This window comes from Antechinus flavipes, chromosome 3, assembly GCF_016432865.1.
Source record: "Antechinus flavipes isolate AdamAnt ecotype Samford, QLD, Australia chromosome 3, AdamAnt_v2, whole genome shotgun sequence".
NCBI classification, from domain to species: Eukaryota; Metazoa; Chordata; class Mammalia; order Dasyuromorphia; family Dasyuridae; genus Antechinus; species Antechinus flavipes.
Window position 1 is genome coordinate 165453671 of NC_067400.1, and position 26512 is coordinate 165480182.

At 32.6% G+C, this 26512-nt stretch overlaps 1 protein-coding gene across 1 annotated transcript in view; it reads left to right on the forward strand.

The window, feature by feature from the left end:
* MYO16 (myosin XVI) overlaps positions 1-26512 on the forward strand; it is a 722870-nt gene that overhangs the window by 151132 nt on the left and 545226 nt on the right. Inside the window, exon 5 of the mRNA XM_051984178.1 lies at positions 19446-19554. Coding sequence (XP_051840138.1) covers positions 19446-19554 — 109 coding nt within the window. The remainder of the gene's footprint in view (positions 1-19445; positions 19555-26512) is intronic.

Consider the following 26512-nt stretch of genomic DNA (forward strand, 5'->3'; position numbering starts at 1 on the left):
TAGAGGAAGTGGAGCATCCTCTCCCAAATCAGTTTAGAAGGGTTTTAAAGAGTTCTTCTTTGGGTCTAGTAGGACTATGAATTTTGGGGAAAGGACAGATGTCCAGGGACTTTCATGGTGACACTGATTAAAGTTAGAGGAATAAAAGAAAACTAACGAGTAACTGATGACTATTTGATATTCAGACTCTCAGTTGATCTTGCTCTGAAAGGAAAAAAATAAGCCAACATCTTGATAGACCTTATTAGTCATAAGTGCTTTCCCTATATTGCAATTTATAATCTTGCCACTTTCAGGACCTTAAAAATCTCAGGATTTGGGACATTGTGAGGCATTACATCATTTAAGTATGCTTCTTTTTATTATCTTTTTTTTTACATTAAATGAAATCATTACCACTAAGGAAAAGAAAGCAAAATATTTAACATTATAATTTCAGGAGGATATCTCTGATGGTATATGAAAATTATGGAATATTATTATTCTGAAAGAAAAAATCAGCAGAATGATTTCAAAAAGACCTGGACAGACTTATATGAATTGATACTAAGTGAAGTATGTAAAACCAAGAGAACATTGAACAGAGATAAGATTATATGATGATCAATTCTGACGAATGTGGTTCTTTTCAACGGTGAGATGATTCAGGCTAGTTCAAATAGTCTTGTTATGGAGATGCACCCAGAGAGAGGACTATGGGAACTGAGTGTGGATCACAAAATAGTATTTTCACCTTTTTTTTGTTGTTTGCTTGCATTTTGATTTTTTTCTCATTTTTTTTCCTTTTTGGTCTGATTTTTCGTGCAGCATGATAATTGTGAAAATATGTGTAGAATAATTGCACATGTTTAACATATACTAGATTATTTACCATCTAGGGGAAAGGGTAGAGAAAAGGGAAGGACAAAAAATTTTAGAACTAAAATTATCTATGTTAAAAACTATGCATATGTTTTGAAAACAAAAAGCTTTACAAAAAAAAATGTATCCTTGCCATGTAAATTTAGGTAACTAACATATGGTTTACCTACTGTTTAGTCTTTCTAGGCTTCATTTATTATGTATGCCATATATACATTTCTAACTGCCTTGCAATTTATCCTAGGAGTTGACATGTATATAAATATTTGGCTAGAGCAAAAACTGAATATATTTTTACAAAAAAAAAAAAATCTGCCATACTATTCAATACACCAATAACAAAGTTCTGGTCTTGAGAATTTTATTTCTTCTTTTTCTCTTCCTTTCATTCTTCTTTTCTTTCTTTTCTTTTTTCTACTTTTTGTTGTTCTTTTTTCTGTGTGTGTCTCTTTCTCTTTCTTCCTTTTTTTTTTTTTTTTTGCTTTTATTTATGACATGAAGGAGGTGGTACATAATGAAAAGCAGGAAAGAAGGGAGGGAGGAATGCAAGGAGGGAGGAATGAAAGAGTGAAGGGAGGAAGGAAAGAAGAAAGGAAAGGGGAAGGAAAAAAGCTTCAAACTTCCCTTTGACTTCTATCTAAGGAATGTCACCATAAAAGAAAAAAAAAAAAGCAATGAAATAATGACATCCATATTTAAAATAATAAATAACTAAATCAGGGAGGGGCAGACCCTCAGGTGATCAGAATGGGGGAAAAATCCCAAGTGAAGTCCCAAAGAGTAAGAAATAACTGAAAAAATAGCTAAACAACCACAGACATCTTTTGTACAGACATTTGTACACACACTATTGTACAGAAATAGCTCCTTTCTATTTGTATTTAAAACCATTTAGCAAGGCTTCTTAAACTATGGGTTATGTCCCCATATGAGGTCATGTAATTAAATGTAGGAGTGATGAAATGATTTATTATTAGTAAATGTTTGATGTGTATACCTGTTTTATATTTCTATATACCTGGGATCAGATAAACATGTCTCAGGCAAAAAGTAGAAAAAGGTTTAAGAAGTCCTGCTATAAAGGATTTCATCAAGAAATAAATGATTTAAAAAGAAAAAAAAATTTCTGTGGTAAAATCAAGAAAAAAAATCAATAATCATGGATCATATGTGTTTCATCAACATCCCCATGGTATAAAGAGAAAGTGAGAAACAGCCCGAGCTGATTAGAAGTTCTCCTATGACAATCTTATGGGAGGATATAGATAAGATGTATAAAGTATAGGTAAGCATTGATGGGTGGCAACCATAATTTAAGAGAATACTCACAATGAAAATGTTAGATGTTCACCAGAGCATGTGAGTGATAAATTAGATGCTCAATAAATGTATTTTTAATTGAACAGACCCTTTAAAACCATAAGAGTTTAGGGCCTTTAATAAAGTAGCAAATAGCCTCATCTCAGTTAACCTGTAGAAATATACATTTTGCTAGTTGCCATAAGGTAACCAGGGCAGTACTGGAGAAGGAAATGGCAAACCACTCCAGTATTCTTGCCAAGAAAAACCCAAGGACAATATAGATTACAGTGTCACAAAAAATCAGAGAATACTAAATGACTAAATAGCAACAATCACTAAGATGATGCATGGATTTATAGCTGATTATTGTTGGAATCCTTACAAAGTGCTAATTTAGCATGGTACTTAGCAAATCCTCTAGCTCACTAATGTATTTAAGTATTCATTGGAGTTCACACGTATGGGAGATTTCAGGGTTTAGTATGAGATATCCAAATTCACACCTCCCTTGAAGCTCTTAGGGCCAGAGAGTACTCTGGGAAAAACCCATAATCCCACTCTCTCAGAGAAGATCATTTATAAGAAACAGAAAGAGGCTCTCTTGGGGAGTTCAGCTGAATTAGATTGAGAGGGGAATGTCAAATGAGTTCAGCCAGAAGCCCTCTCTCAGAGGCAAAAAAGATTCATTACAACTTTTATCTTGGTGCTGGCTGGAGGCTGAAGAAAGCAGAGGAAGAAGCAAAGGACAAAGCTGCAAGAGTTCTTAGAACCAAAGAGAGAGATAGTGTAATGGGCTGAGGCTCAAGTTGATGCACTGAGGTCCCAAGCATGTGAGGCTAAATAGTAATTGGACCATATCTATTAATATATAAGCTTAGAGAAAGAATGGCCCCTGCCCACTCTTTGTGCAAGTCCTGATGTGTATAGGAAATAATGATTTTGGTGGGAGGCAGGGGAGTTGAAAAGGAAGGAGAAGGAGAGACTGCTGGCTGGCATTTTAACTCAGCTGCTCTCATTGCCATTGTGACAGCTATTCAGCTCGGATCTCCCTCTGCTAGCTAGCTTCCTGTTGCAGCTGCCCATATTGCTATCCCAATCCTTCTTGTCCATATTGCTATCGCAATCCTTTTTCACCTCTTCACTTCAATAAAGATTGAAGATTTTTCCCTTAACCTGAATTCCTGACTCCGGCTGATTTTAAATACAAGATTATCACAAGATAGGCCTCTAAGAAAAACTAACCAGGCTATTTTGGAGGAAGCAATAAAAGATCTGAACTTTTAACACCTGGCTGCATTTGGGTGATTATTACTTTTAATTGAAACTAAAGCTGCCTCCAGAAAACCTCCCTGAGAAACCTGCTCCCAGAGAGAACCACTTTTATTTTAAAGAAAAAGAACACCACAGATTATATATGTAATAGAACTTATATATCATTGAGTACAAACTTCTCATTTGTATAAATTTGGGAAATGAACCCTTAGATAAAAGAAGTAACTTTACCAATATCACAAAGAACCAACACTTCATCCCACTTCTCCCTCAGGCATATATTCCAGTGCTCTCTCTACACTATATCATCAGTTACTTGGCATTGAAACTATCAGATGATATGAATGATGATTCAGCTATATAGCTGTATAGCTAACCATGGACAAGTAGTGTATGAATCTGGTTTCTAGAATATGTCACCAAATACACCTGTAAGTATATAAAATATAAATATAATAAAAAGGAAATAATAACTGCCCATAGTGCCCCATTACCAACTATCTATTGGACATTTTGAAGCAATTTCCCTTATAGGCATATTATTCATCTACATATATCCATATGTGTGTATACATACCATGTATGTGTGGATTTATATGTGTGTATATATAAACACATATACATATGAGTATCTACATCTATATGTACACACTTATTCAAAAAGAATAATCATTACCTTTCTACCTGAAATTTCTTGACTGGTCCTTTTTTTTTTCTTTTTTTTTTTTTTAATGACAGCATCAACATGCTTTCAGTCTTGTAGGTTGGCAGCTTCAAACTTATCCTTGATCTCTCACTCCACACAACTCAAGCCCTCATCATCTCTCATTTAGATTATAGCAATAGTATCCTTGTTGATATTCCTGCCTTGTGTTTTTTCTCTTACAAACAAAAATACAAACATGTATTATATTTTTCTTCTATAAGCTTACTCAGAGAAGAACACTTTTCATTTTTGTGCCTTTATCTCTGATGTATAGAACAGTGGTACAACGCAAATATGCTTGCTTGCTCTATTGGTTGGTATAGGTGAAGAGTGATGAGGGCTGGACCTGAATAGTGACCACATGTAAGGAGAACGATTGATAGAGAAGAAAGATATTATGGAAGAAAAATCAACAAGATTTGGTAATGAATATGTATGGAAGAAAGAGTTGATGGTAATCCTGAGGTGATGAATTTTGGTAATTGAAAGGATGGTATCATTCTCAGAAGAAATAAGTTAAGAAGAGGCCTCAAAACATAACCCTAATAAATTCAGATTGAAAAATAATCATTTTGAAATACCTACAGAAAACACAACTTGAAGATGACCAATGGGCAATTGCTGATATGGGATTGAAGTTCAGGAAGGTAAACACAAGAAATTGAACTCACAAGGTCATGAAGAGAGAGAATAGGTCCTAGGACAGCACCATGGAATAAATAGAAAGTGGGACAATAATGATTCTTTTTCAAACAAACAAGAAAAGAGTGGCCATGTAAATGGGAAGAAAATAAAGGGCAGAATGATATCATGAAAACCAAGAATGGAGAGAACATTTAGGATGAAAATGATCTCTGTTAGAATCCTTACAAAGTATTAAGTCATTAGAATTGATAGAGACAATAATTATCTAATTTAGCATAGTTCAGTATGATTGATCTGATCCTACAAGGAGATGTTATGGGCCAGAACTTGAAACAAGGTACTAAGTGGAATTGAGAATACAATATTTAAATCTAGTTTAGAATTTATTTAATCCTACAACAAATAATGGTTTCCCAGTGATATAATGATTGGTGTGTACTTAGTGTACAGCATATAAGCAAGAAGCTCTCAGGGCCAGGGACAGAAGCCCACTGTCGGAGGCAGAAACAGATTCATTCCGTATTCTACCTGCTGGCTGGAGAGATTCAGAGGGAGGTAGGAGCTGAATCTCAAGAAGGACACAAATAAAGGACTGGATTTTAATTCCTGGCTGTGTTTGAAGTGATTATTACATAGAACTGAAACTAAGGCTGCCTCCAGAAACCTCCCCAAGAAACCTGCTCCCAGAGAACCATCATATATTATACAAAAGAAAAGAACACCACAGATCTCAATCAAACTATATGCTTTAGTAGAAAGCCCAAAATTAATGACTAACAAAAATGTCATCGAAATTCTCAATTAAGAGAACATCACTGATCTTGTATAAAACTGTCTCGCTTGAATGATGAAGTAGGAAGCCAGAATCCAAGGCATTGAGGAATGGTAGGTGAGAGAAAACTAAGAACAAAGCATTATAGAGTCTGCTTTTTTCTATTAAAGAAATATGATTCTGAAATAGAAGCAAGAAGAATAGCTTGGGGGCATTGTAAGATTAAGAGAAGTATTTTAGTTTTGTTTTTAAGATTAGGGAGATATGGGCATATTTTCAAAGAAGCAACCAGTGAAAAGCATGATAGTGAATATTAGCTAAAAAAGTGGGGGTGATCATAATCCAAGAGGCAACTTCAAGGTGAAACAGAAAGAGTAAAGTAGAGATGAAATGTGGGCAGAAATAAAGCTTTTGCCATTAGAAAGAAAGTCTTCTTACTCTTTAGCCTCGAGCAAAAGAAGGGGGTGTGACAAAAGGGTGCTTGTTTAAGTAATTTGAAGTGTAAAAATAGGTAATAAAAAGAGATTGTGACATTACTTCAATTGAGATGACATTTGTAAAGTAGCTTAACACAGTAACATGTATAAAAACTCCATAAATGATAGGTATTATTCTCCCCTAGGGAATCATGAATTAATCTTCCATTGAGAAGGAAGGAATAAAGATAGCTTAGATGACTTAAAGAGAGAAGAGAAAGCATCAAGGAGTAGTAGGAGGAGCAGAATACATATGACAAGAATTTTTTTAAATGAATAATCAGCACAGTTGTCTGATCTTCTCCATTACATTCAACACTAAGAAGGAAAGAAGTGGGAATATTGAAGAGCTGGAGTTTAAAAAGGGACGAGCAGTAATTGGACAAAAAGCCAAAGGACTCAAGGGTAGGTCACTGTGTCTTTGAGGAGGTCAAATATTGGGACAAAATTTCAAGGAATGAAAATTGATGGTCTTAGAAAGTAGGATAAGATGGAGGTGAGCACAGACAGTAAGCTTCAGAAAGGTGAGCCACAGGGGAAAATGGAAGGATTGATCTATTTCTCTACAAACTAATTATCTACTAATATTAGATACAATAATAATAACCAATTCAAACGTAAAATATTTGCAATTTTCATGAAATCTATAATATTGGCTCAATTCACTTAGAACAGAAGTGAATAACATTGTCCTTCAAAGGTAGCAATAGTAAGTTCCATTTTCAATATCCTGGAAACATCATTTAAACTATGTTGGAAAAGGAAATCTTGTCCCATTTAAACAATAGTATAGAATACCTGTTAAGTTTACTAATTAATTAGTACTTTTCAGTCATCATTTGTGGGACTAAATTGAGGAGGTACTGATTTTTAATGTTACTGAGTTAGTAACTGAGTTAGATCTCCATTATACACTTCAACAACGATATTGTATGAGGATGTATTCTGATGGAAGTGGATTTTTTTGACAAAGAGACCTAACTAAGTTTCAATTGATTAATGATGGACAGAAGCAGCTACACCCAAAGAAAGAACACTGGGACACTGGGAAACGTATGTGAACTATTTGCATTTTTGTTTTTCTTCCCGGGTTATTTTTATCTTCTGAATCCAATTCTCCCTGTGCAACAAGAGAAATGTTCGGTTCTGTAAACATATATTGTATCTAGGATATACTGCAACATATCTAATATATATAGGACTGCTTGCCATTTAGGGGAGGGAGTGGAAGGAGGCAGGGGAAAAAATCAGAACAGAAACGAGTGCAAGGGATAATGTTGTAAAAAAAATTACCCTGGCATGGATTCTGTCAATATAAAGTTATTATTAAATAAAATAAAATAAAATATTAAAAAATAATAATAATAAATAAAAGAAACTGAGTTAGATCTCTTTATCAAAGAAATCCACTTCTATCAGAATACATCCTCATACAGTATCATTGTTGTGGTATATAATGATTTCCTGGTTCTGCTCATTTCACTTAGCATCAGTTCATGTAAGTCTCTCCAAGCCTCTCTGTATTCATTCAGTTGGTCATTTCTTACAGAACAGTAATATTCCATCACATTCATATACCACAATTTACCCAATCATTCTCCAATTGATGGACATCCATTCATTTTCCAGTTTCTATCCACTACAAACAAGGCTGCCACAAACATTTTGGTACATACAGGCCCCTTTCCCTTCTTCAGTATCTCTTTGGGGTATAAGCCCAGTAGTAGCACTGCTGGATCAAAGGATATGGACAGTTTGATAACTTTTAGGGCATAATTCCAGATTGTTCTCCAGAATGGTTGGATTTGTTCACAATTCCACCAACAATGCATCAGTGTCCCAGTTTTCCCACAACCCCTCCAACATTCATCATTATTTTTTCCTGTCATCTTAGCCAATCTGATAGGTGTGTAGTGGTTTCTCAGATCAATAGTGATTTGAAACACTTTCATATGAGTGAATCATCATTTTTTCCTCTCAGATCTAGCTAAACAAAAACTAAAACAAAATAATAAAAAAGAAGTTAAAGAGATGAATAAATTTCTGGGAATGTTAGATATAGTTCTCTGGAGAAAACTGAATGAGAATAGAAAGGAGTGTACCTTTTTTTCTCAGCAGTACAGAATGCCTACACAAAAATTGACCGTGTATTAGAACATAAGACCTCAAAATAAAATGTAAAAAGGAAGAAGTAGTAAGTTCTTTCTTTTTAGATCATGATACAAGAAAAAATATATGTAGTAAAAGGCTGTGAAAAGATAAGGCTATACATTAATTGGGAAGTAAATGATTTAATTTTAAAGAATAAATGGATTAAATTGCACATCAAAGAAACCACCAAAAATTTCATTCAATAGAATGACAATAATGAGACAAGATACCCAAACTTGGGATGCAGCCAAAACAATTCTTAGGAGAAATTTTACATCTTTAAATGCTTACATAAATAAAATAGGGAAGAAAGAGATCAATGGATTGACATGCAACTAAAAATGTTAGAAATCAAACAAATAAAAAAATACTCAATTTAATACTAAATTAGAAATTCTGAAAATCAAAGGAGAGGTTAATAAAATAAAAATTATTGGACTAATAAATAAAACTAATAATAGATTTTATGAAAAAAAAATCAAATAGACAAACTTTGGTTAATGTGATTTAAAAAAAACAAATTATTGGAATCAAAAATGAAAAGAGTAAATTCATTACCAATGAAGAAGAAATAAAAATAACAGAACCAATTTTGTCCAACTGTAGGGCAATAAATCTGAGCATCTAAGTGAAATGGATGAATATTTACAAAAATCTAAATTATCCACATTAAAAGAAGAGGACATGTTTAAAAATATTGAACAAGCCATCAATGAAATCCCTAAGAAAAAAAATCTTACAAGTGAATTTTACCTGACATTTAAAGAACAATTAATTCTAATACTGTATAAACTATTGGGGAAAAATAGGTTTAAAAAAGCCCTACCAATTTCCTTTTATGACACAAATATGGTACTTATATCCAAAATAGAGCCAAAATATAGAAAATTACAGAATAGCTTGCCTAATGTATACTGATGTAAATATATATATGTATATATATATATATATTAGCATATATATATATATTAGCAAGGAGATTACTAATCATACAACATGACCAATTGGGATTTATACCAGAAATGTAGGGCTGTTTAAAAATTAGGAAAACTATCAGTATAATTGATAATATTAATTAAAAAACTCACAGAAATCATATTATTATTTCATTAGATGCTGAAAAATCCTTTGATAAATACTGCACCCATACCTATTAAAAATTCTAAAGAACATAGTAATAAATGGAGTTTTCCTTATAGATAATAGGTGTAAGCTAGAAGCATTCCCAATAAGATCAAGAGTAAAACAAGAATGCTATTATGATTACTATTATTCAATATTCTATTAGAAATACTAAATTTAGCAATGAGGGGGGAAAGACATTGAAGGAATTGGACTAGGTAATGAGAAAATGAAGCTATCACTATTTGCAGATGATATGATGTTAGAGAATCCTAAAGAATCAACTGATAAACTACTGGAAAAATTCAACAACTTTAGCAAAGTTGCAGGATATAAAATAAATCCACACGAACCACTGAAATTCTTGTATATTGCAGACAAAGCACAGCAGCAAGAGATATAAAGAGAAATTTCATTTAAAATAGTTGTAGATGATATAAAATATTTAGTAGTCTGCTTTCCAAGGCAAATCCAGGAACTATACATATAAAATTACAACTTTTTACATAAATGAAGTCAGATTAAAGCATTTGGGAAATTATCAAGTACTCATTGGCAGACTGAGCTAATATATTAAAAAAGTATGTTTGTATCTGAATTAATTTACTTATTCAGTGCCATATCAATTACATTGCAAAAAAAAAATTACTTTATAAAGCAGGAAAAAAATAAGTGAATTCAACTGGAAGAACAAAATTTCAAGAATAGCAAAGAAAATAATTTTTAAAAAATGCAAAGCAAGATGGTGTACCTGCACCAGATGTAAAACTAGATTGTGAATTAACAATTATCAGAACTATTTGGTATTAGCTAAGAAATAGAGTGATGGATCAGTGGAATAGATTAAGTACACTGACACAATAGTCAGTGATTATAGTAATTTAGTGTTTGATAAATTCAAAGACTCTTTTTTCTGTGATATGAATTCACTTTTTTTTTAATTATTATAGGTTTTATTTACAAAATATATGTATGGGTAATTTTTCAGTATTGACAATGGCAAAACATTTTGTTCCAATTTTTCCCCTCCTTCCCCCCCATCTCCTCCCCTCAGATGGCAGGTTGGCCAATACATGTTAAATATGTTAAAGTATATGTTAAATACAATATATGTATACATGTCCAAACAGTTATTTTCCTCTACAAAAAGAATCAGACTTTGAAATAGTGTACAATTAGTCTGTGAAGGAAATAAAAAATGCAGGCTGACAAAAATAGAGGGATTAGGAATTCTATGTAGTGGTTCATACTCATTTCCCAGAGTTCTTTTGCTGGGTGTAGCTGGTTCAATTCATTACTGCTCTATTGGAACTGATTTGGTTCATCTCATTGTTGAAGAGGGCCATGTCCATCAGAATTCATCATCATATAGTATTGTTGTTGAAGTATATAATCATCTCCTGGTCCTGCTCATTTCACTCAGCATCAGTTCATGTAAATCTCTCCAGGTCTTTCTGAAATCATCCTGCTGGTCATTTCTTACAAAACAATAATATTCCATAACATTCATATATCACAATTTATTCATCAATTCTCCAATTGATGGGCATCCACTCAGTTTTCAGTTTCTGGCCATTACAAAGAGGGCTGCCACAAACATTCTTTTTTTTCTTTAATAACTTTTTACTGACAGATAATTTTTTACAACATGCCAGGGTAATTTTTTACATCATTATCCCCTGTACTCACTTCTGTTCTGATTTTTCCCTTTCCTCCCTCCACCCCCTCCCCGAGATGGCAAGCAGTCCTATACATGTTAAATAGGTTACAGTATATCCTAGATACAATATATGTGTGCAGAACTTAACAGTTCTCTTATTACACAGGGAGAATTGGATTCAGAAGATATAAATAACCCAGGAAGAAAAACAAAAATGCAAGCAGTTTACATTCATTTCCCAGTGTTCTTTCTTTGGATGTAGCTGCTTCTGATGAAACTGAATTGGATCTTTTTGTCAAAGAAATCCACTTCCATCAGATTTCATCCTCATACAGTATCATTGTTGAGGTATATAATGATCTCCTGATTCTGCTCATTTCACTTAGCATCAGTTCATGTAAGTCTCGCTAATCCTCTCTGTATTCATCCTGCTGGTCATTTCTTACAGAACAATAATATTCCATAACGTTCATATACCACAATTTACTTAACCATTCTCCAATTGATGGGCATCCATTCGTTTTCCAGCTTCTAGCCACTATAAACAGGGCTGCCACAAACATTTTATTACATTCTTGCACATACAGGTCCCTTTCCCTTCTTTAAAATCTCTTTGGGGTATAAGCCCAGTAGAAACACTGCTGGATCAAAGGGTATGCACAGTTTGATAACTTTTTGAGCATAGTTCCAAATTGCTCTCCAGAATGGCTGAATGTGTTCACAATTCCACCAACAACGTATTAGTATCCCAGTTTTCCCACATCTCCTCCAACATTCTGCATTACCAAGATTCCGCATTATCTTTCCCTCTCATTCTAACCAGTCTGACAGGTGTGTAGTGGTATCTCAGAGTTGTCTTAATTTGCATTTCTCTGATTAATAATGACTTGGAGCATCTTTTCATATGGCTAGTAATAGTTTCAATTTCTTCATCTGAGAATTGTCTGTTCATATCCTTTGACCATATTAATTGAAGAATGGTTATTTTGGAAATGAGGCCTTTATCAGAAACTTTGCCTGTAAAAATGTTTTCCCAGTTTATTATGAACTCACTTTTTGACCAAAACTCCTGGGAAAAATGGAAAATGGTATGGCTGAAATCAGTCATAGAGCAACATCTCATATCCTATGCTAAGAGAACTTCTAAATGGATATGTGATTGAAACGTAAAGAATAATATTATGAGCATAAAACTATGAGCAAATTAGAGGAATAAGGGAATAGTTTGCCTATCTATGAAAAGAGAAGAATCTATGTCCAGAGAAGAATTTATGGCCAAAGCAAAAATAGAGAACTTTGTGAAACACAAAATGGATAATTTTGACTACATTAAATTAAAAAGATTTTGCACCAAAAAAGTGCATCCAAGATTATAAGAAAAACAAGAAAGCTTGAAAATAATTGTTACAGACTGTCTTTCTGATAAAGAACTCTTCAAAAAATAGAACTTACTCAAATTTATAAGACTACAAGTCATTCCCCAATTGATAAATGGTCAAAGGATATGAACGGTTTTTAGATGCAGAAATTTAAATTGTCTTTAGTCATATGAAAATGCTCTAAATCACTATTATTTAGAGAAATTCAAATTCAAACAACACTGAGATATCTCATATGACAGAAAAGGAAGACTGAATATGTTGGAAAAGGTGTTTGAAAAATAGGACACTAATGCCTTGTGGGTGGTGGTGTAACCTGATGTAACCATTCTAAACAACAATTTCAAACTATACTCAAAGGGCTATAAAACTTTTTGATACAACACTATTAGTACTTTATCTCAAAGAGGTCATTAAAAAAAGGGAAATTGACCCACATGTATGAAACTATTTTAGCAACTCTTTTTGTGGTGACAAAGAAAAATGGAAATTAAGGGGATGCTCAGCCATTGGGGAAAAGCTCAACAACTTGTAGGATATGAAAATAATGGAATACTGTTGTTTAATAAGAAGTGATGACCAGGCATATTTCAGAAAAAAAAATGGAACAACTCATAAAAAACTGATGCTGGGTGAAATGATCAGAACCAGCAGAACATTGTAAAGAATAATAGCAACACTACCCAGTGATCAACTATGAGAGACTAATCCAGTAATACAGTGATCTAAAACAATTCCAAAAGACTCATGATGGAAAAATGCTATCCCCTGAATGCAGATAGAAGCATACTATTTTAACCTCTATTATTTTCTTCTTTTTTTTAATTCTTTTTTCCTTATGTTTTTATTCTTCTTTCACAACTTGACTAATGTGGGAATATGTTTAACCTGATTGTAAATTTATGGAAAATGGAACTAGGGAGAAAAATTTGGGACTCAAAATCTTACAAAAATGAATGTTGAAAATTATCTTCCCATGTAACTGGAAAATATAATACTATTAAATACAAAATCAGCATTCAAGAGACATAGTTTTTGGATAATTTAATAATTTTATTAATAAGGCCAGAGCATTATTAATGAAAGGATGATCACTTAGCCATCTCTTTTTTAGACTAAAGGCAATCATTGTGGTGGGCTCACAGTTTATATATCCCTCAAAGAGTAGTTATTCACTGAATGACTGACATCATATCACCCTTGAGAAAGACTTATCTCTATATCCAGACCACCCCAGCCCTGAACAATCTATTGAAAGAATGTATGCCCCACCCAAGATAGAGAACACAATAGCTATTCCTCTTGGGTGAGGCCTGGACAAAAAAAAAAAATTAGTTAAATCTCATTATCAGCAATATCCTTCAAGAAACTGTATTTTTAAAAATAAGGACTTTAGAAAAAGGAAGGACTATGAATATCTTCAAATCATTAATTATTAATAATCATTTGCCTCATGACCAAGGTTTCTTATTACTAACTCAAAAATCAATCCATGATACTGTATTTCTTTTCTTTGTTATAATATTTATTCTTTGTCATTTTCCTTCTTTGCTTGAGTAAGACTAAGCTAATAATAAGGAAAGTTTACATAAAATTTTAAGGTTTACAAAATGATTTCATCATAGTAATCTTATAAGGGATTTGAAATATTATGTTGAGAAAAACAGAATAAATAATCCAGGTAACAAGGTCCTGGAGATGTTAAGAAAGAAAAAGACACAAGTGTAATTGTTAGTCATGTGGCAGAAAAGAACCACTTCATCTTCTACCACTATGGAGGAGAATCTGAGCAATTCTATGAAATGGAATATCTCTGGGACACAGGATTGCAGAAGTATGAAATGCTCCTAAATTTTGATTTAGTCTTATTCATGATAATAAAGCTGTTTGTCTATAAGCATCAACATTCTTCAGGTTTCATTGGTAAAATGTGATATGATCTATGATGTGGTATTTGCCATCAAATGATGACAAGCACCAAAAATTGGGGTTCAATCATGGGAAGAGTTTATTGGCCACTCTCTTTGGTGAAAGGTAGATTTAATTAGTGAAGAGGGATACAGACAAAATGAAAGGATTCAATAGATACTGAAAATGGCAAATAGGAAATAGAATTGGAAGAGCTGATGAAAGACAAAGTCCTCTGCAGAAGTATAAGTACTCAGTCGAAAGGGACCATCCCATGAGTCTGGGGTATGCCCCTAGCTGGTAGGCCAAATCCTGAAAGGGGCCTAGCATCCCAATAGAGTTAGTTAGCTGTAAGTAGGAGAAGAAGGGTTAAGAAGCACAGTGGGGCCAGGAAAGACCAGCATGTGACATGGGGAAGAGAAAGGAGATGGAAAAGTACACCACCAAGCGTAGCGCCATAGCCAGCTGACCCAATGGAAGGCAGCTACAAAATCATGAGCCATAACTTATTTTATAGGGAAAATTTAGCCTTAGGGACATAACTAGGATTCCTTAGCCATGGCAAGGTGAACCTGCTCAAGACTTTCACAGAGTATGAGAATCAGTTTGGCATATCTTGGATTTTAGACTGGACTACCTCCCCAAAGGGTGGGACCATGGAACTAAACTGATCTCTATCAGAACTTCTGCCTACTTGTTTAAACTGACCCTAAAGTGGCCACAAATGAACTTCAAAATCAATCATTCTGCTTCAGCTAATATAAGAAAATGTTTTCTATTTTGTCCTAAAATTTTATAGGAAATATAAAATCTTATTTTTTAGGTTAGTAGAAAACTACAGAGGGATTTTTTTTTAAATGTATCTTTCAGTAATCAATAGTTTATTGTAATGATTTAATAAAGTTTTAAGTGAATTGTTGGTTAAACAAGTAGTATAGTGTTGGTGTTTTGTAAGGTAAACCAACAGGCTCTTGAAATTTCTACTATAAATAAATAAAGTCTGAATGCCAAAAATGTCATTCATCACAATTTTTGAACAGGAAATATTGTTTATAGATTTCTCCTAGGCATCCATGAAAATAAAATACTATTCAGAAAAGTTAGTCATAGAAGAATGAAAAAAATTATAAATGTCTTCTCAATTTTTTCTCTACAATTTCAGATGATCAGGTTTTAGTCATGTTTTTTAATAAATTGTATGAAATCACTATGATATATGCTGCATCCACATTTCCATTTGGAATAATTTTTGGTTTTGTTTGTTTTGTTTTGTTTTGTTTTTTACTTAAGAGAATCTCATTACCTCTTAGAGAATAGGTAATATGTTTTATTAAAGTTTTTTGAATTCTAAAAGATGTTATATTTTCTATTTCTCTTTAGTTGTGATTCATAGAACATGATTTTTGATTAAATGTACTGTTCCTTTTTTTCCAGCTCTTTTGGCATAAATATAGGTCCACTTAAAATACTTAAGAATAGGAAAAGAAAATTTTGTAAACCTTTCTTGTATTTGTACAGGGTGAAATATTTACACTGGTTCCACTGTATTCATATAGAAATAATAACACCACATGATCTCTTCTCTGCATTAAGGCCTTTAAACAGCTGAATCATTGTTAAATAATAGAAAGTAGCATTTCTCTACTCAAAGAAAAGAGGGCTAAACAGTGATCAACTAGGGGAAATAGAATAATGACTTTTGCATTTTTTCTAATTGTGGAAAAAAATAAAATAGTTGAAACATTAAAAAAATGGAAGTTTTCAGGGATCTTAAAGAAGATTTCTTCTAACTATGATCCTATAAACCTATTGATGATCTTCTCTTACAAATTTGTGACTAAATAACTGGAACTCATTATTGAATATCAAATAGATAATTTTGATTATATTAAATTGAAAAGCTTTTGCACTAACAAAACTAATGTAGATACATTAGAAGGGAAGCAATAAAGTGGGAAAATATTTTTACAATTAAGGGATCTGATAAAGGCCTCATTTCTAAAATATATAGAGAATTGACTCAGATTTATAAGAATTTAAGCCATTCTCCAAGTCATAGATGATCAAAGGATATGAACAATTTTCAGATGAAAAAATTAAAACCATTTCTAGTCATATGAAAAAGTGTTCTAAATCCCTATTGATCAGAGAAATGCAAATTAAGACAACTCTGAGGTACCACTATACATTTCTCAGATTGGCTGAGATGACAAGAAAAGATAATGATGAATGTTGGAGGGGATGTGGGAAAACTTGGCACTAATACATTGTTGGCGGAATTGTGAATGGATCCAGACATTTTAGAGAGCAATTTGGAACTATGCTCAAAAAGTTATCAAATTGTGCATACCCTTTGATCCAGAAGTGTTTATTACTGGGCTTATATCTTAGAGAGATCTTAAAGGAGGGAAAGGGACCTACATGTGTAAAAACATTTGCAGCAGTCCTTTTTTGTAGTGGCAAGAAACTGGAAACTGACTGGTTTCCCATCAGTTGGAGAAGGGAGAAGAATAAGTTATGATATTTGAATGTTATAGAATGTTATTGTTCTATAAGAAATGATCAGCAAGATGATTTTAGAGAGGCCTGGGGAGAATTACATGAACTGATAATAAGTGAAATGAACAGAATCAGGATATCATTGTACATGGTAGCAACAAGATTATGCGATGATCAATTCTGATGGACATGGTCCTTTCCAACAGTGAAATGATTCAGATCAATTCCAATAATCTTGTGATGAAGAGAGCCATCTACACCCAGAGAAAATATTGTGGGAGCTGAGTGTGGACCACAATATAGCATTTTTGCTGTTTCTGTTGTTCTTTGCTTGCATTTTGTTTTCTTTCTCAGTTTTTTTTTTTCCTTCTTGATCTGATTTTTCCTCTCCAGCAAGATAGCTGTATAAATAGGTATACATATTTAACATATGTTCACATATGTTAAATTAACATGTGCATACATGTTAACAATATGTATACATACACATATTAATGTACATGTTAACATGTATACATATTTAACATATTTAAATGTATTGGATTACCTGCAATCTAGGGGAGAGAATGGGGGGAAGGAGAGAAAAATTTGGAACACAAGATTTTTCAAGGGTCAATGTTGAAAAATTACTTTAAAATGTTTTGTAAATAAAAAGCTTTAATAAAAAAATAAACTGAAAAAAAAAATCCACCCTTAACATAGTTCGGAAAATAAAAGGAATCTATAATTTGATGGCACAAGATTATACCTCATCTTGAGACTAAAATGTTAAAAACTTATTTAAAAAACCTTATAAATGTATTAAATAGTTTTGAATAAAGATTGTAGCAGGTACAGAGAGTTTTTGTAGCCTTGATGATGTAGAAAACTAGGAAATGTAATGTCAGGAAGCAGTCTAAATGTTAAGATATGTTGCTAATATTATTAGTTAATGAGTATATAAAAGTTTTTTTTTAATTAATTTCAATAAAGATATACATTTGTACATCACAGAAAGTGTTATAATAGGGGTGGGGGGAGGAGAGGATTCTTATATAGAAAAATGTGTTAAGAAAGATTATTCAGTTGATTGGGTGAGATGATTATTTTTATTTTATTTCAACAATGGAAAATGTATTTAGGATATTCTAACATTTTGACAATTAGTATATACAGAGATTTGTTGTAATTAGATGAAGACTAGAGAAAAGATCATGGAGGTATAGAAAATATATATATTTTTTTAAATGTGAAAATCTGCAGAAGCCTGAATGAAGTTCTTTTCCCCTACTTTTTCGGAGGTTAGAGTGAGTAGTAGGGGAAGGAAAAGCCACAGGGTCAATGTGGATGTGGTTCTCCTGAAAACCAGATCAAGTAAATTATTTAGAAAGCTCTGGAATTTAAGACATCTGCAAAGAAACGTAAAATTGAGCACTTAACAAAGTATAACAAAAATGATAATAAAAATAGCATTTATCATTATTATCATTATTAGGTAATGAATTACTTATTCTGTTTCTGGGTTTTTTTGTTTTTGTTTTTGTTTTGTTTTTTGATGCAGGATTTCCCTTTGTCCTTGCAAATTACAACTCTTCTATGATTTGACAATTTTATGAGATGCTGTCAACAAAACAAGAGGTTTCTAGACATCATAATGATTATATTGGTGGACACGGAGTCAGCAAAACCTTAGTTTAAATCCTTGTTCTTACATTTACTAGCTATAGGACTCTAGGCAAATCACTTCTCTAGTCATCAGTTTCTTCATCTGGTAAAATATTTGTATCAAATAATAGACTCATCAAAGATAAAATAAAGCTTAATGATATTTATTTGTACTTTCTTGATATTTATTACCCCTTCCAGCTTTAAATTTGATACCCTGAACAAAAATTCCAATCTTCTATACATAAACTTAATTAAAGCTAGTTAGGTTGGCCTCAGAAGCATAGCTGGCCACTTTGCTGGTAAACAAAGTCATTTCAGCATGGTAGGATCTGCCATAGATCTTGCATTTTCTGAAAAGAGCCTAGTATCACTTCTTCCAGAATGAATTAGAGATTTAGTAGAAGATATGAGTAATTATATAATCAATTGATATAATAATATTATTATTATTTCAGTTCATATAGCATTTTAAAGATTTAGAAATACTTTCTTCAAAATGACTCTTTGAGGGAGGTAGTTTATACAGCCATTTTACAGATGAGAAAACCAAATACCTTACAGTTATCCTAATAATTCACAGATTCATTGTTTTAGAGATGGAAGAGACTTTAGAATTTATCTATACCAGTTATCTCCTTTTACCAATAAAGAAAGTGAATCTCATAGGGTTTCAGTGATGTTCCCAAGGTCATATAGTTATATTTCCTTCATTTATTCTGAATAATATTAGAAACACTACTGACTACTTAGTTAGATAACTTTAATTGAAGTTTAGCCTTTTTGACACTAGACAAGTTATTTAATCAACTGGAGCCATCTGAAAAATAATGTGACTGAATGAGATTGGCCCTGAGTTTCCTTTTAAATCTAAGTCTATGATTCTCTGATGTGAACATTCAATTTTTAAAGTTGATATAGAACAACCAAATTACTTTCAATGATTCACTTCTCTATTACATTTATCTATCTGAAATGAAAGTGATTTATTTTTAGAATAGTTCAATGCCATTTTAAACCATTTCTCTTTCTTTCCATCTATATGCAGGCTGGAGCCAATGTCCTATTGCAGGATGTCAATGGGAATATACCACTAGATTATGCTGTGGAAGGGACAGAGTCAAGCTGTATCCTTTTGACCTACCTAGATGAAAATGGTAAGTTTACTTTTTCACTTAAAGTTCATTGGTGCTTTTATCTCCATAAGAGTATGTTTACTATGGATACTCCATGCAACCCCCCCCAAAAAAAATTACTATATTAGACAAATAGGAGAACCCTTCTTATTTAGAGTTTTCTTTTTTACTCTTACTATAATTTATTATGAGTTTATTCATGTGGGAAGACTCCCAAGCTGGGTAAACAACCCAGAAAAGCAATAAAGGAAGGAAATTTTAACAAGCATATACAGGCATAATTGTTGATATCAGGTTTATAGATATAATGCTTTTCTACTGGGAGGGAAAAAGGCAAAATAGGGTAAAGTGAACCAGATAATTAGATTTTGAACCAATAAGAGAATGGCTGCACAATGGAGATCTCCTTAGGAAGTATATAAGCCTAATATAAATTGTTTTTAGTTAGGATAAATTGTGCTGATGACAGTAAATTTATTTCTATTTTCTAAATCCCTAACTATTTTCTGAGTGCCAGGTACTATGTTAAGCACTGAGGATACAATTAATAAACAAGAAAAATAATCCCTTCCCTTGAGAAATTTACAACCAAGAAGTGAGAGGAGCAAACAAAAAGAAATAGAAAAAAATGGTTAGGGAATACCAAAGGGTTCTTGGCATCTTATACTTTGGACTTGAAATCAGGCAGAGGAACAGATACAAAGTGTAGTAGAGTCTAATTGCTGCCATCTAAAAAAGAAGGCATTGGGAGGAAGGAGACTGATAAAGATTGTATCAATCAAAACTTGAATTAACCAATGGTGAATTAAGATTAGCTTTTCCTAAGAGGGGCATCATAAACATGAAACCAGGTAGAGAAACAGATGCAAAGTGGTGTCAATGATAGAGCAATTCCTGATTGTCTAAATAGCATCTTGCAAAAAGTAAGATGTTTATACAAAGAAATATATATAATATTACAAATAGCTAAATTTTGAGAGTTGGGAGTTGTGTGAAATCTAGATGTTTCATATGGCACCAGATTTGGATTCAGCAGAACTAGTTTTCATGATACCACACTTAGCTTATGTGTAACCTTGAGCAACAATTCGAATAGTAAGAACTTCTTTAAGACTTATCCTGTGCTGAGTACTGTGTTAGGGGATTGGAATAGAAAGTCAAAAAAACCAAAAAATTCCCAACCTTCTAGAACCTTCTATGCGATTAAATCATTAAATTTCTTTGTATCTTGATAAATTTGTGGACTCACATGACTTATTTATTTTTCTGTACTATTGAATGAAAGAGTAGGTAGAGATGTGTTTTAGTCCTTTTTGAGTGTTGCTGTTTACATCTCTTCCCTCCTCCTTCCACCTCCCCATCATTTGGAAAAGAGGTGAAAATTTTAATAATTGCATATTTCTTAGGATTACATAGGCTCCACAGAGTCTAGCATTAGAAACAGAACAATAACACATACATCTCATTCCTTACTTGTACTCTTACCCTCGTACACATTTATAAAAAGTTTATTCTCAACATTTTTAGAATAATAACAATTTGTTCTTAGAAAACTCTTAATATATATCTTAATATATAATTGTCTAAGAGGAAGGTATATTATTATTTTCATTAAAAAATGAGAAAGTAGATTGACTAAATGTCTCTGTTGAAGGTCATTTAGTCAATTGTTAAAAGAAGTAAAACTGGTCAAGACTTTGGCCAAACCTTGTACTGAATCTTTTTTTTTCTTTTCTAAACTAACTTTTTTTTTCTTTCTATAATTTATTATTTTTTTTTCTTCTAATGTGATAAAAAAAAAAAAAGCATTTGCTCTCTTTGAAAGCTGTTTTATAGACAAAACTTCTTCCAGATAAATTACATTAATAAGAATGGAAATGAAGCTTGGGATTATGCAGATTTTAGTATTAGAATTTTGATATTTGGCCATTTACAAATTTTGTCATGCATTTTATAATGTTAAACTTGCAGAAAGTATTTTGGCACTTTTAATTTTATGGTGCTAGTTCCATGATTTTCTCCTCACTCTTCCCTTCCCTTCCCTTTTGTCTTTTTAGGAGATACTGTAAATTAATTATTCTTTGAAAAAAAGGAGTCTTCACTTGCCAGTGGATTAAAGCTAATTCATTAATATGGCTATTTATTCTCATTGTGGGTTGATCATATGGACAATTTTGCTTCCTAGGTAGTTAGAAGATTGTATCTGATAGGACACCTTAGTATTTCATTGTAGTAAAATCAATAAATTACCCAATAATGAAAATTAAGTGATATTATATTTTGAGGGTTTTATTTTTTTGAGGGGGAGGATTAATGAAAGTAAAAATGAGAAGTAGGTGCTGATAATTAACAATTAGGAGAAAATCAGTCACCACTTTGGCTGTCACAATCAATTTGTAAAATAAACATTTGCCAGAACAAATTCAGCTTCATATCTCTTTAATTTTTAATTTTGTTTATACCATTTGTCATCATTGTTGTAATGGTCTCTGCTGATACCATCCATCTGTTTCTTTCCTCCACCTGATTCACAATCTGTGCTCTGTTTATGTCAGCTCCCCTCCCACTTATCTGCATCATCTGGAATTGCTCTTTGTAAATTCTGTGCAATTTGATTTGTGCTTTGGCCTTCTCATTAATGATTTTTTAGTGGACACTTATCTGTTTTGGCTGTGGGGTGAGGGATGTTAGAACTAATGACCCCAGAGGAAATTTTTGTTTTGTTTTATATTTTACTTTTGTATTTCATGATTTATTTTCATACTTAATAATTGTATCATTTTTATTTTAATCTTTGAAGTTTGCATTTTCTTCCTTTGTTTCTGGGCTAAATGATTGTTGTAGGATCAGAGATAAATGTGGTATGAAGCCAGTGAAAAAAATTTTGGTTAGATGGAAAAACAATGGTCACAGGTTCTAAATGCGTTGACTAAATGAATATGGAATGATCAATTAACCTTATCTCATCTCCTGGGTGTCCTGATTTGTAACATAAGATAAGCAAAGGGACCTGATAGAACATTAAATGAATATCACATTTCAAGTGCAAGACAAACCAACAGCCTCTGAGAAAAGCAATTGGTCAATAAGGTTGCCGGAAATAGAAAGTATACTTTTGAATGATAAAGATGGCATAGGAGAAAACAAACAAACAAAAAAATTCATTAGTACTATCTATGTCTGAGTTCTGCAGATTAAAGCTTTTGTGTGTAAGTAAAAATAAAACACAAAAATAAAACTAAATATTGGGGTTCTCCAAAGTAGACTAAATTAATAAATTATACTAAAATATGGTTCTGACTTCAATTTTTTTTAAAAAGTTCATTACCTATCATTCTACTAAAGGCTGTGTAACATTCAAAAGATTAAAACTTTTATTTAGTGCTTGACATTGAATTGAGAGAAAAAAAAAGATTTACACAGATGAAAGCATTAAGAGAAAAATTGGGGTATTTACTTCAATTTTGATTTGATTCATACAAATTTTAAGAGCTATATTTGAAGGTAGCTGAGATCAAAATGGACAAGAGTACTTGGAGTAAGTTTCATGTAGGAATATATAACTGAACCCTTAAGTTAGTGCTTAGTCAGATATAGTATTCCAGGTATAGAGATAGGAATGCCTATCATGCACAGGGTGAGGTGGGTGGGTAGAAGATACAAATGAAAAGAATGAGTTGGCTGGAATAATATAGTTAAAAAGGCACTGCATCTCTGCTTAGAGGATGTAGATCTCAATCCCATTTGTGATACTATGTAATTTTGCAAAGTCACTTAATTTCCCTGGATCTCAGTTTAGTCTACTGTAAAATGAGGGAGTTGGTATATATATGACCTCTGTGGTCCTTCTCAGCTCTACATCATTTATGCTATGGTTTATGTTGCAGAGTTTGTTCATTAAAAAGAATAGCAAGAGATGACATTTAGTAAGGAAAGCAGTACCAGAATGTTGAGGGCTTTATCAGGATAAAAAGATTAAGCTTAATTTATAAAGAGTTGAAAATGTTTTGAAATAGGAAAGTTAATGTTGAAATTGTTATTTCAAAAAGAGTAGTTTGATTTTTACAGCCAAAGGTTCTGATAAAGGCCTCATTTCCAAAATATATAGAGAATTGACTCTAATTTATAAGAAATCAAGTCATTCCCCAATTGATAAATGGTCAAAAGACATGAACAGACATTCTCAGATGAAGAAACTGAAACTATTTCTAGCCATATGAAAAGATGCTCCAAGTCATTATTAATCAGAGAAATGTGAATTAAGACAACTCTGAGATACCACTACACACCTGTCAGATTGGCTAGAATGACAGGGAAAGATAATGCAGAATGTTGGAGGGGATGTGGGAAAACTGGGACACTGATACATTGTTGGTGGAATTGTGAACACATCCAGCCATTCTGGAGAGCAACGTCGAACTATGCTCAAAAAGTTATCAAATTGTACATACCTTTTGATCCAGCAGTGTTACTATTGGGCTTAGATCCCAAAGAGATCTTAAAGAAAGGAAAGGAACCTGTATGTGCAAGAATGTTTGTGGCAGCCCTCTTTGTAGTGGCCAGAAACTGGAAATTGAGTGGATGCCCACCAATTGGAGAATGGATGGATAAATTGTAGTATATGAATATTATGGAATATTATTGTTCTGTAAGAAATGACCAGTGACTTACATAAACTGATGCTGAGTGAAATGAGCAGGATCAGGAGATGTTTTTATACTTCAACAACAATACTATATGATGATCAATTCTGATGGCATGGCCCTCTTCAACAATGAGATGAACCAAATCAGTTCCAATAGATCAGTAATGAACTGAACCAGCTACACCCAGCGAAAGAACTCTGGGAGATGACTGTGAACCACTAGATGGAATTTCCAATTCCTCTATTTTTGCCTGCCTGCTTTTTTATTTCCTTCACAGACTAATTGTACACTATTTCAAAGTCCTGTTCTTTTTGCACAGCAAAATAATTGTTTGGACATGTATACATATATTATATTTAACTTATACTTTAACATATTTAACATGTATTGGTCAACCTATCATGTATGGGAAGGGGTGGGGGAAGGAGGGGAAAAGTTGGAACAAAAGGTTTTGCAATTGCCAATGCTGAAAAATTACCCATGCATATATATTGTTAAAAAAAAAAAAAAAAAGAATAGTTTGGTGGAAATTCACAGGATAGATTAAAGAGCCAAAAAATACACACACACACACACACACACACACACACACATGCACACACAAGAAAAACTTAAAATTAGTTTGAAAAAATTGTAATAATGCAAAGCAATGAAGGTATATTATAGGGATAATATTAAAAATGGAAAGGGATGTGTAAAATCTAGAAATCTTTCAGAGGGGAAAAATTATCAGATGATAATTGGCTATTTCTAAGGGGCAAAAGAAAAAAATGAATTAAGAATGAATACAAAGTATCAATTCTATTCAAGAATAAACATGACCAAAAATGAATATGTATTTTCCCCTATATTTTTACTACTTCCTAATTTCCTGTTTCTCTTGAAAGCATCACTATCCTTTCATGATATTAGGTTTATAATCTTAATACTACTCTCAGTTTTTCAATCTCCCTCACCCTACATATTCAATTTGTTACTAAATCCTTCTTTTTCTTCTACCACATTTTCCCCCATTTGATCCCTTTTTTTGACATTCAGGCCATTGTCACATTGTTCCTAGGTTGGTGCAACAACCACCTAATTAGTGTTCCTCTCTCAAATCTCTTTCCAGTCCAGTCCATCCTATTAGTGCTACTAAAGTAAAATTCCTTAAATGACTGTGAGAGTATTTTATACTAAATCTAAAGGTCTTATATTACCTGTGGGTGAACCATAAGCTATTTACCTGTTAAAGTCCTATCCAACCTGGCCCTAACCTATATTTTCAACTTCATTTATACCATTGCCCTCCTGTACTGTGATCTCTAGCCAAAGTGACCTCATCTCTATTTTTTGCATGTGAGACTCCGTTTTTCAATTCCATTCCCTCTGCAGAAATGAGATATGTACAGAGAAGAAAGAGCCTAGTATGGGCCTCAAGTATGTGCAAGTAACTGAAGTTTTTTTATGGATTCAATTTTGCAAGTAGAGAATTTCCATTTTTTACTTATATCTTTTAATATATATGCATATATATGCACATACATAAATATATATGCACACACATACATCTATATCTGTATATATACATATATAAATATATATGCACATGCACACACACATAATATATATATATATATACATATATAAATTGTACCTTGTCAGTCAGGTTTTTTTAAGTGACTAAGTTTTAAACATATTTTTAAAAAATGATGTTCTAGGTGGTAAATAAGATAGAGTTTCTTGACAATTCCAGCTACTGCATAATGTATTTTGCAACATTAGAAAAAAATTACAAAAATGATCAAACTTTGGAATGAAGAATACATTATATTCAGAATCATTTTAAAATATGTGAGAAAAATCTTCATGAAGCTAGAAGAAGAAATATACATAAAAACTTTAGACCACTATTCAAACTCATGAATGTTAAAATGGGAACAGTTATGATTTTTGACCTTAATAGATGTCACAGGTGTCAATTAAGGAATCTGTCTATTTTTTTGAAATGGAAAATGGTAATTCCCCAGGCCTGATATATGTAAAGAAATTTTATTTTCTTATTCCCCCCCCCAAAAAAAAAGAGATGACTTTAAAAGAGACTATATCCAGACTACCTAGGGGCGGAGCCAAGATGGTGGAGCAGGCACACACGACTCTCTAAGCTCCTCTCATTACCCTCATAACCAACTATTTAATCCAACCTCAAAAATAACTCCTCACTGCTTAAATTCATGAAGATTAGAAACACTATAATTTACCAGCCAAAGTCAATCCGGAAGCTCTCCAGGAAAGGTTTGTCCTGAGGGGCCAGGAACAGACTAGCACAGGCAGCGAAAGGCTAGTGTCCTGAG